General features: G+C 32.5%; 1 protein-coding gene across 1 annotated transcript; it reads right to left on the minus strand.

Annotated features, from left to right (window-relative positions):
- Positions 1-1,369: 1,369 nt before the first annotated feature.
- On the minus strand, positions 1,370-4,396 carry LOC122311343 (transmembrane emp24 domain-containing protein p24delta9-like). The gene is made up of 4 exons (XM_043125884.1): positions 4,081-4,396; positions 3,765-3,974; positions 1,795-1,871; positions 1,370-1,689 (listed from the first exon to the last, which is right to left on the minus strand). Exons 1-4 carry the CDS (start codon positions 4,285-4,287, stop codon positions 1,545-1,547), a joined length of 639 nt encoding a protein of 212 aa, XP_042981818.1. The 5' UTR covers positions 4,288-4,396; the 3' UTR covers positions 1,370-1,544.
- Positions 4,397-11,743: the final 7,347 nt, after the last annotated feature.

Genomic DNA, 11,743 nt, shown 5'->3' on the forward strand with positions numbered 1-11,743 from the left:
AATTTTGATTGTAATCTAAACAACTTTCAACATTTTTAGGGAGATTGTTTAGCAGTGTGCAATAGTTAAAAATATTAATCAAGATGGATCAGATTTATGATTTTCTTGATGCAAGTTCTGAAACCCACAAAATATTCTTGAAAATTTACAAGTATTTTTTCGGAATTGAGGCCATATAAACGTTAAGTGCCTCCAAAGAGAGAGGTTGTGACCATTTATGATGGACCCTGAAATCTGTTTGAATGACTTTATTGGTGATCTTAAAAGATCAGAAGAAAAGTAACTTGAAAAATCAGCATCAAAATATAAATTCATTTAATTGTTTTAATAAAAATATTATATGAATCTAAATAGTTTTGGATAAACATGGAATTCATGTATTTAACCTTAAATATTGACATTTTTTTGGCTCATATTCCAAGAACATAAAGAACATTAAATTATAAGCACATGGTAAATGTAGTATTTTATTCACAACCACAAATTTGATACCTAATAATCATTAATCTCCTAATTTTTTTGTTCAACTAAAGAAAATGAATAACTAGATTTTTATTTTTCAATTTTTCTTTGATTAAAAAAACTTCAATTATCATACAACTTTTTAAAAAATATAATTTTGAATCGGTCAAAATCAGCTGATTTAAGCAATTTAATAAACAATAAAAAAAAATCACTAAAATAGAATCGATTTCTTATTGATACAATTTGAATCGGCTTAAATTGAACCCTTTTTTTAGCCTTAGTTCAACCAAGATTATATGGTGCCTTTGGACATTTTATTTGAAAGGGTTTGATGCTACCTTGCCATGCAACAAGAAGTTAATCAATTACGAGGATGATGATTCTGAAGCATCCATTGTAAACTAATTTTTATGTCTCCTCTAAATGCTCTTGCGGGTATAAACATATGTGAGGAACTTCCTAGAACGCATAATATGGAAATCTAAGGCCCCGTTTGGATAGCCAATTAGTCTCGTCTAATCTCAATATCCAAATATTCAAACACAAACATTTTTCAATTATATTTTTTTCATTTAATCATTATTAATCATTATAATTTTTCTAAATTTCTATATAAAACATAAAAAACAATTCAATTTTTTCAAATCACAAAAAAAAAAATTATATTAAAAAATTATATTTTAACAATATTTTAACTTTATAATATTTTTATTCAATTGTTTCTCTCATTTTCCAAATCCCAATAAAAAAAATATTATCACAAACTATTTCTATACTATTCATAACCATCTCACTCCTATTTCACATTTCTCATTTGATCTGATTACCCAAACGAGGCCTAAAAGTCACATGAACCTAAATCCAACCTTCTACAACATCTCAAATTTAACTGAAACAAAATAACTGATGATTAAGGTACGCAGCTCCTAGATTCATGCAAGGTAAGTAGCTACACACAGACAAGATTCTGCGGGCTGTAAAGCAATTTTCAACTTTAGTAGTCTACTCGAAAGGTACATCGATTCTATGTTGTAAATTGAAACAGATGAGAAAAATTGTAGAACCCGTCCAGAATAAGATTAAATGAGCTTCTTTTTCTCAAAAAAGGTTTTCAAGTGCCATAGCTGCAAGCCTGCCACTGATAAGCAAACAAAGAGCGAAAGAAAACTCAACCAGGCCATCCTGGAGTTGGTAGTTTTATTGAGCTCCTGCATTTCTTCTTCTCTGAAACATCAAGCAAAAATAGCTCCAATTACAAGAAAATATATATATATATATATAAAATCTCCCTCGTTCTATGACTTGGTCGGGATAAAGATGCTTCCTTACCTCTCCCGGAGATAATAAATTTCCTCCTGAATATAAATAGCAGTATCATACAGCTTCTTAAGTTCAAGTTCCATGGCCTGGCATATGAAGTAATAACAACAACGTAAGTTTTTCCCCTCACATCTCAACCCTGGAATATGTAAAAAGCTGAAGACTTATATTGAAAATAACACCATTAAAAATACATTGATTAACAAGGGCAGGCCAATAGGAATACAATTATTTGAAAATAGACAGACTAAATTTCCAGCATAATTCCAAGAAAAGTAACTAATCATATCATATGGTATAGATTTCCTTTCTTTACTTTTTTGTTATTATTTAATAAGAAAAACACATGAAAAACACCAACTTCTATTCACTCCCAGCTCCCAATCCCAGGATAGTCCAGGGAAACCATCTATAAATAGCTAAAGAGGATTATCCTCTGCAAGAACTATCCATATACAGGCTCCATTTAGTTCTGCATTTTTTATTGCATTTTCCGAAGTTTGGCACAACAAAACTTGTTAGTCAACAGTAAACAGTTTTCAGAATCTTCACTTGTGGCATGCAATAAAAATAAAAATGCAAAAAAGCTGTACTGCAAGTGTGCCACAAGTGAAGATTCGGAAAATGCAATAAAAAATGCAGAACTATGGAAAACAAAACACTTCCCCAAAAAACATTTCTCTTGACTTTCCAGAATTTTACATCGAACAAGATGACTGAGAAACTGTATAAATAAAAGTCTGAAGAGTAGGCAAAAACACTGTGGATATAGCAAATGAAATGAGTTCTATGATAACATAACATGATCATAAAAAATTGAAATCAAAACCACAAATTAGTTCACCAATCTCTCCCAGCAGGCAATGTGTAAAAGAGGCTATCTTAGCCCAGTTGTATTGAAAACCCAATAAATACACAAGCACATCATCTCAGCCATATTTATAATCAAGCGTATTTATGAAACAACAATGAGGAATCATGACTTCCTTCTGAACTGCACTTCACCAATGCCACTTCAAGGGCAGTGAATGCTGCTAAAACATGAAATAAAAGCACCAGCTAGGCCTTTCTATTGAACTATCAAAAGTGAGACCAAACCTATAGCCAAAAATGGTTTCAAAGATGGCACCCAAAGTGTTTTCTAGTTAGGGTGCCTCTGGAGTGAGAAACTATACACACTCTTAATGAATTCGGCTGTACTCTCCAACCATTCAAGCGACTCAGATTCTTAACTTGTGGCACACTTGCAGTACAGCTTCTTTACAATTCAAGACACCCAAAGTTTCCATTACCCATTACACCAATATTTCCTCTATATTTCATTTAATTTTGACAAGTCGCATTTCCTGCTGCGACAGAAGAGGTGGATAACAAACCAGCCCTCAACTGTACCACCACATTATTTGGACCACCTATATAAGAAATGCAGCAGGGACACAGATAAGACAGCCAGAATTTATAAACTCATTATTGGTGTTTTTAATCATTTCCCAGAACTGAACAGATCGGCTTCTATATACATAGATCTATGTTCTTCATTCATGCTTAGGGTATACTCCTTAAAAAATGGGGTTCTCTACATATCCATCTGAAGGCAACTTTCATCAACTTCACACCCTATAGAACTCATAAACAATAGCAAACAAGATCCGTTGCCTTGAAAAACCATGCTCGCGTTTTGCATTCACTGGGAAAGGGAAGAAACTCTCCCTCCCAAAATTTTCTTGGCATCTCGTTTTGTAACTCCTGAATAAAACAGCATAAAATTCTAAAACTCAACTTTGCTAACGCAGTGATGGACAAGCTTCAAGCCCACACTGTATTAAATTAAAAAATCTCAAATTTCATCGCCCAAAGACCAACAATAAATCTAACTACCTAACCATAATCACATGAAAAAGGAACAAAAGTGTCCAAGTAACCTGTTGGATTCTCGGAAGTAATATTAGACCAATAAAAGGTGCAAAAATGAGACTTACATCGACTTGGCCTTTCTTTGCAACATTAGACCAATCCTTGGCGGCTACACCAGTCTTCCAATCGAAATCCACAGTCAACGTGATCTGGGGATTGTGATCTGCTGCCCAGAAGCACGCCATGTAGTCTCCGGCCTCCGCGGCCACAAACGCGAACTGCCCCGATTCCACAATCTCCGAGTAATGGTAACTATTCCCATAAGACGAAGTTACCTATGCATAGCAACACCAAAAATTGTCGCCAAATTACCATACGTAGTCTACTCACAATCAAAAACCTCAACACATCGACCACAAATAAAGAGTAAAAAATATATACCCTAACGGTGAGTTTATGGCCATCGGGCATGGGATGACCCTCGTTGGGGTTGACGACGCTGTACTTTCCCACCGTCATTGAATTGCTCTTTATGTCTTCGGAGATGCACTTGGTGTGACCCGATTGCAGGTCAAACCGAATCGACTCCGATGTACACGATAGCAACCCTAAGATTAGCAGAAAATATAGATGCTGGGATTGAATCATAGCGTGAGAGCTATATGGCAAAATCTTGCTCTTTTCTCTTTTTTTCAGAGAGAGAGGGAGAGGAGATTTGGACTTCGAAAGACGAAATCCGAGCGAGGAAGGAGGAGTTGTCGTCGTTTCCTTCCTATTTATTCTAGCCACGTGGTGATCTGTGATTGCATGGGACGCGTAAGTTCATTTAAGTGGACCTTGCTGATTGGCCTGTGTTTAAATTTGATTAATTGATATTTATATAAATAATTTTAATTTTATATATACAAAAAATACCACGTCATCTATTTTATAAAAAATAAATTGACCGATTTTTGGTTTTTTAAAATAAAAATTTAATGATTAAAGAAATGTTTATTAGTGAATTGATTTTTTAAAAAAATATATATTTAAAAATATTTAAAAAATATAAAATAAAATTTTTACTCTTATTAGTCCGTACCATTTATCGATACCAATAGGAGAACCTTTATAAAAATATCAAATAATTTTTTAGAAAAGTGTCATCGATGAGCATAATTTATTTAGTTATTTATTTATTATAATCTATTTATTTTATGAATTAGCTCAAAGAAATGTATTGTCACAATTTTAATCATTTTTCTTTTGTTACTTTTATATAGTATTAAAAAATTAAAAAAAATTAATTTAATTTAATTTAATAATTTAATATTATACAAGAAGATGATAAAGAAATGATAGACTAAAAAATGATAAATACTAATAGGATGTTTTTAATAAGCTTTCACCAAATGTAAACCAAGTAACCACCAACACATATTTTGGATGCAAAGCCCATATTTCATGGATTGGGCCCATCTTTTCTGTTGTATGATTGAGCACAAAAGAATAATGGTAGATATATTACAGATTTTGTAAATATCGTATGCTCTTATTGAAAAATAAAAGATACATAATTAAAAAATTATTTCTTATATAAATTTTATATTTAATTATTTTTTTCAAAAAATTATTTTTTATATAAATTCTATAATTATAAATATCATTTCTCATATAAAAAATTATCTATAATTGATATAATTATTTATTTTTAGTATATGTAAGGTCAAAGACGTTATTACATCCAAACATGGATAAGAATAAGATCAATCTTTATTATTGTAGAATTCAGTGGACTTGAAGAAACATATTTTCAAATTATGCGAACAATAATGTTTCTTGAAATCAAACAATACAATGCAAATATAGATAAAAGTAGAGTATTCCTATATGTAGTTATAGTTGTATAATTATCGCACACTCATTTTAAAAAAGAGCATGATATATTATTAAAAAATTAATTTTTTATATAGATCTCAGATTTAATAATTTTTTTTAAAAATAATACGCAGTACTTGTATACTTTATGATTGTAAATATAATTTTTAATAAAAGTATAGCATATCGAATATATATTCGATAAGTAATACTATACATAGTCATAGAGTGTGTAAATATTGTATAGTCGCTTTAAAAAAATAAAATCTATTATTAAAAAATTAATTTTTTTATATAAATATTATATTTATTTAATTTTTTTAAAAAATAATTATATAGCAATTGCATTCTCATAATTATAACTGTCATGTCTCATATTAGATAGGACGTGCTTTTATTTTTCTTCACGGGCACAAGTTACTCCGAAATCCTAATTTTCGTGTTGGTTACTTTATACCCGGTAATTAATATGGTTCATAAACTGAACACAATAATTCGTCAGTCCTTTGTTGCTTGGAATTGAAGAGTAATGTAAACTTACCTTAATGGACCCATCCTACTTGGATAATTAATTAACTATGACACCACAAACTACTAAATAAATGGATGTGATGAAGTTGTACATGGCATTATGGATTAAAGCATAACCTTATGGTGTTGGCGTTCTCTATCATCATCATCATAGAATAGAATAGAGACACTTCGTCGATATCTCGATCATAACTATTGTCTTTCCTTCATTGTTTGTGAAGTCATTATTAGTAAGAGAAATATTTTTACAATAAAAAAATTTCATAAAAATAAACTTACAAACTGATGTGACTTGATGTGGTATATTAAATTGTAAAAATAGTTAAGAGAGAATAGTGAGCCAAAGAAACCCTAAGAACTCCATCCCACCGCCACCCCACACCCATCTCTGACCAGCAAGTAACTCATCACTATCGTCATAAACGAGGCTGACGAGCCCCTGTGCCCTCGCTGAGGGCCGGTCGACTTCAGTCGTCCCTTCGGGGGGTGGCTTTTTTTTTTTTTTTTTTTTTTTTTCAATTTCTCTTTTCTCTTAGGCGTCAATGACCGTCACCTGGGCTTGCTGTGACACCCCCAACCCTCACATATGGAAACTTGAGAATCAAGACGTCCGGGATGATGACAACATGGGTCACACATCCTATCGCTACAGGTTAAGTGTGTGTACATGCAACACGTGTACAACAAAGAACGCAGCAGAATAATTAAGGTCGGTCAACTAAGTACTAGAATTTTGTTTAAATACAAATTTCAAAATAAAAAGCCTTTAAAAGTTATACAGATATCCAATAAAAACAATATTAAACCAAAATATAATAACCAAAGCAAGACACAAATCCCATTCTCCGAGAAAGTGATTCTCGATCACTTCTCCGACGGAGCCGCATCCTCATCTATAACAAAATCTATAGCACCAAGAAACGATACCACAGGTAAGTAATAAACCAAACAAATCATAAGATAAAAATACATTAACGCAACAATAATATGCACTAAAGAGTGATACCACATGCATGAAACCCGAAAATCACCATTTCCCAAAATAACCAATTTTTCACACACGCCAAAATTCCAATCCATTAAAACAACCATCATTTTCTGAGAAAATTACCCAACATCAAATCTCGCAATTTTTCTAAAAAATAGCCCAATAACCAACCATCAGAGTACTGTAGGCGGGACTCTACCACCATCCCTGCTTACCACCATCCCTACAACTCCTTCTATAGGCGGGAATTGCAGGCGGGACTCTACCACCATCCCTATGTGTGCACCGTAGGTGGGAATCACAGGTGAGACTCTACCACTGTTCCTGCTTACCACCATCCCTACAGTGACTCTCTATCAAATCGTTCATTTCAAACACATCAAAAATCTTCTCTCGTATAAACACTCAGTTTCCAAATATGTACATGAACATGCATGCAATTGCACGAAAACTCAGTTTTCCTTTTCAAATATGAACATACATGCACTATGCAATGCATATAACAAGATACCGAAAATACCAACAACAACAACTTCCAACATCAGTCAACAACAAACACAACTCCATCCTCTAATCCAACCGACCCCCGACTCCTCGGACTTAGTCGGGCAGAACCAATCAAATCACAATTATTGTTAATGCAAAAATATATTTAAATCTTAAATGTCGTTGGAAAATACTTACAGTACTACTACTATAAAATAACTTCTGAAAGGTCAAGGAGTTGTAAAATGTGGCGGAAAGGCAATATCACAGTGCAAAATGCACTGTAGCCGTAGGTCACAAAATACCCAAATTTGAATGGAAATAAAAAAAAAAAAAAAAAAAAAAAAAAAAAAAAAAAAGACTAGGAAAAGCTAGGGTAGGGCTTAGAGGTGTTGGTGACAATGTTTTGAATACTGCAACAGATGTCGTACCGGTCAAGGTATTAGAACGAAATATTTCGGTACTAGTACCATTTCGTGTACAATTTCGAAATAGTCGATATATGAATAAATTATACATAAATACATATATATATAAATTATAAATAACTTGGTCTGAATTGAAGGTAAAAAATGAACTTGTAGTTTGAAGAAATGAAAAAAAGAAAAGAAAAAGTAAAGGCCGAAATACAAGCTGGTATAGGCCAGTACGTAGCTTGTACAGACCGAAATACCGGTTCGTATTTGGATCCGTACGAAACACGTAAAATACCTGTACTGGACCAGTGGCCGGTATAGCATATATCGACCGTACCGACCAGTATGGTACGATATTTAAAACACTGGTCGATGAAGCTAATGAAAGTGTTAGTTGGCCGTGGGTGGCGGCACAAATGGAGGCGGAAGGTCAACAATAGCCCAATCAGATTTTAGCTCGTGGTGGTTACTCCAGCTACGGATTGGAGTTAGAAATGGATGGGTTAGGTTAGCAAGAGGCCGGTGATGAAGTGGTGAAGAAATGGTGGTCGGAGGTGGAGTGATGGTGGCTCTAGAGCAAATGGACGCCGCGGCTTGGAGAGGCTCGTGGTGGCTATCGGGGGCACGAGAAGGGCTGGAAATGGAGGTGGATATTCACTGGCCGGATGGGAAGAAAGTGTGGTGGGCAGTGAGGCACATGGCGGCGCGACAGAGGTGCTAGGGGCGGACGAAAGAAACGGATGGGGAGAGGGAGGGGGATGTCGCACAGGAAGAGAGAAAAGCACGGGAGAAAAGAAAGAAGAAAGAAAAGATATAAGAAAAAGGAGAAGGAAAAAGAAAAGGAAAAAAGAAAAAGAAAAAAAGCAAAATGAAAGAAAAGAAATGAGGTACAACCCTCATAACTTGGGTCACTAAACTGATCAAACGAAAATTATTTTCAAAACAACAAATTAAATAAAATCATTCAAACGCAGTGATTAAATAAAATAAAATAATAAAATCTAAAAACATAATAATTTTAAAGCCAAAAAATAAACTAATTTAAATAAAAATAATAATTTAAATACAAAAAAATAATAAATAACAACAAAGTATATTAAAATAATTTCACAACTTAAAAATCATAACATAATACCGCAAAAATCACCTTTAATTTAAAACAAGAAACTACTGGTTATAATAATTTTTTAAAAAATTATTCAATAAAAATACATGTAAAGAGGAGATATCACACCTGCCACCACCACAGACCTGACCGACAAACTCTAGCAACTCCTCTAAGGGGCCTTCGATGTTGGTCCTTTTCTGGTGGCTAGGAGTTTGCTTCTGTTGTTTCGTTAGTGCAGTTTGCTAGGCATTGCAACCTGTGTCTCTGACTTTAGGTACGACATAAACTTGATCGAAGGACTCCGGTGACTACAGAGGGGCCTCTAACGTCGGTCATTGTAACAGCCCGCTAGAAATTTAACGGTGAAATTTCTATTGGCTTTAGGAATCTCGTGAAGACCTGATAAGTTTTCACTAATCTATTAATCGTATAGTTGATGTTATTACTCACTATGGTATCAGAAGTATGTTTTTTATTATTGGAGATAGTTAGAAAGTTTTAATAGGACACATGGAAAGATTTTAGCCACCTTACTCTTCCAAGTATACTCTCCACTTTTGAAAAATAGCCTAAGCTGATTTTGTGGATATTATTGGATAAAAATAAAAATAAAAAGAAATATCTTGAGGTAATTTTCGTGAATATTATTGGGTAAAAATATTTTGAGTTGATTTTTATAGATATTATTAGATAAAAATATCTTAAGTTGATTTTTTGTAGATATTATTGGATAGAATATTATGAGATAATCTTTTATAGATATTTTGGGTAGGAGAAAACTACACTCAACTCTCAACTCTAGCCTTATCATCTTTCTTATCTCGTCCATAAGTAGCTCCAGCCATCACCTACAAACTTATCTTCATTTACACGTTCCTTTAAAAGAATATCAAATATTTTCTCTCGGACAGCTTTTAGGAGTTCTTTTGCATGCCCATTTCGAAGCTTTTGTAAGTATTTTATCATAAAGTTTCCTTCATATAAGTTGTTCTCTTTTGAGTCTAGTTTACATGGATATCTTATTTGCCCCATTTGAAAATCATTTGGTCAGTAAAATATTATATAAACTATAGAAAGGTTATTCTAGGAGATAAACTGGAGAATATATTATAGTTTGGAGTTTTTGACCAAGCTAATGGATAGATATTGGTCCGAAATTTTTATGGAGTATTTTTAACATGTATATATGACTATTGGTTGAGGATTTTTGCATGATTAAAGGTTTTGATGAAAGATTTTCTTAGATTTAGAAACTTAAAAACTGGAAGAAGAAAAACAGTTTCCGTTTTGAGAAAGTTTAACTCTTTGGTGGTCTAAACCTATTCTAATGACTTTAATAATTTTATTGGAGGATCCTAAGCATCTTATATACATGTTATATTATTATTTTGAAGATATTTGATATTAGTTTCAAAGATATGAAATTTTATGCAAATAGATATTCAGATAAGCCAAAGTGTGGATATTCTTGGCTAAATTTATGTTTTGGTTAATTTCTAACCATGTGATCTTGAATTAGAAGCTTATATATGTTTTAGGACATCTTTTTAAACCATGTGATGGTTTGGTTTGAAGATCATATATTTATAAGTCATAGATCAAGAGATTTATCAAAACTAGTTGATGAAAAAGTTTCTGTTTTTGGACTGTGTAAAACCAAAAACTCCAAATGTTATTTTGTGATTTTGGTGACTATAGTTTGATGATTTAAAGCATGGTTGATATTAGGATGATATTATGAATATGTTAGAAGTAAGATTTGATTTTTGAAATTCATGGAGAAGTTTTGATTTAAGGTCAAAACTTGTGATTCAAGTGCTTAGATCTTTTTACAAAAAAGTTTAGTGTTAATTATTAGCTTTTTCTAAATGGATGTTTTAAGTATGGTTTTGAACTTAGGATTGAAAGATGTTTGTTGCAAAATTTTGGTTTAAGCATGAGTTTTGAAGTTGGAAGGAATTGCAACAAAAATCAAGGGAAATGGCCTATGGATGTTTCAGCCATAGTGTGTTTTTCATAGTTGTGTTTTGTTTTAAATTTTTCTGAGTTGATATTTAAGTTTAGGACAAAATTTACATGAGGAATGTAAATTTTGGAAACTTTTAGAGTTAGTATGCAAAATCCTTAAGTTATGGGTAAAACGGTTATTTTCCCACATGTAGAGAGTAAAATAAAAATTTTACTCTTTAAGTTAGTATTTTCCATATTTCAAATTATTAGTGATTTAGTTCTAACTTTTAGAATCACTAATTACAGTTCCTCTTGATCGCACTTGAAGTTTTATAAGAAACGCGGAGATTGAGGTAAGTTAACTTTTAACTTACTAACAGTCTACTGTGTATGTGTGCTAAGTAAAGGAACTACAGTGTATGTATGTATGTTATCATATATGTCATGCCATGCCAAGTTATCACGTAATTGTCTATTATACAGAATTTATTCTGTCATCAATTTTTATCTGTTACATAATATATTTTGTCATGTATTACTGTACATTACAAGTATGTCATGTTAAATATGTTGTTTATTATATGTTATGCCATGTTACGAAATGTTTCTATCTCAAGTTGGTCATGTATTTCAAGTTATGTTCAAATCACGTTATGTTACGTTAGAGCTCCAGTCCTTTCGTATTCCAGTCACGTTTCATCTTGAGTACATTCAGTTTATGTAAAATACATGGGGCCACAACAACTGTGGAGTATGTATTTAACTGTA

The sequence above is a fragment of the Carya illinoinensis genome, chromosome 5 (genome assembly GCF_018687715.1).
Source record: "Carya illinoinensis cultivar Pawnee chromosome 5, C.illinoinensisPawnee_v1, whole genome shotgun sequence".
Lineage (NCBI taxonomy): Eukaryota > Viridiplantae > Streptophyta > Magnoliopsida > Fagales > Juglandaceae > Carya > Carya illinoinensis.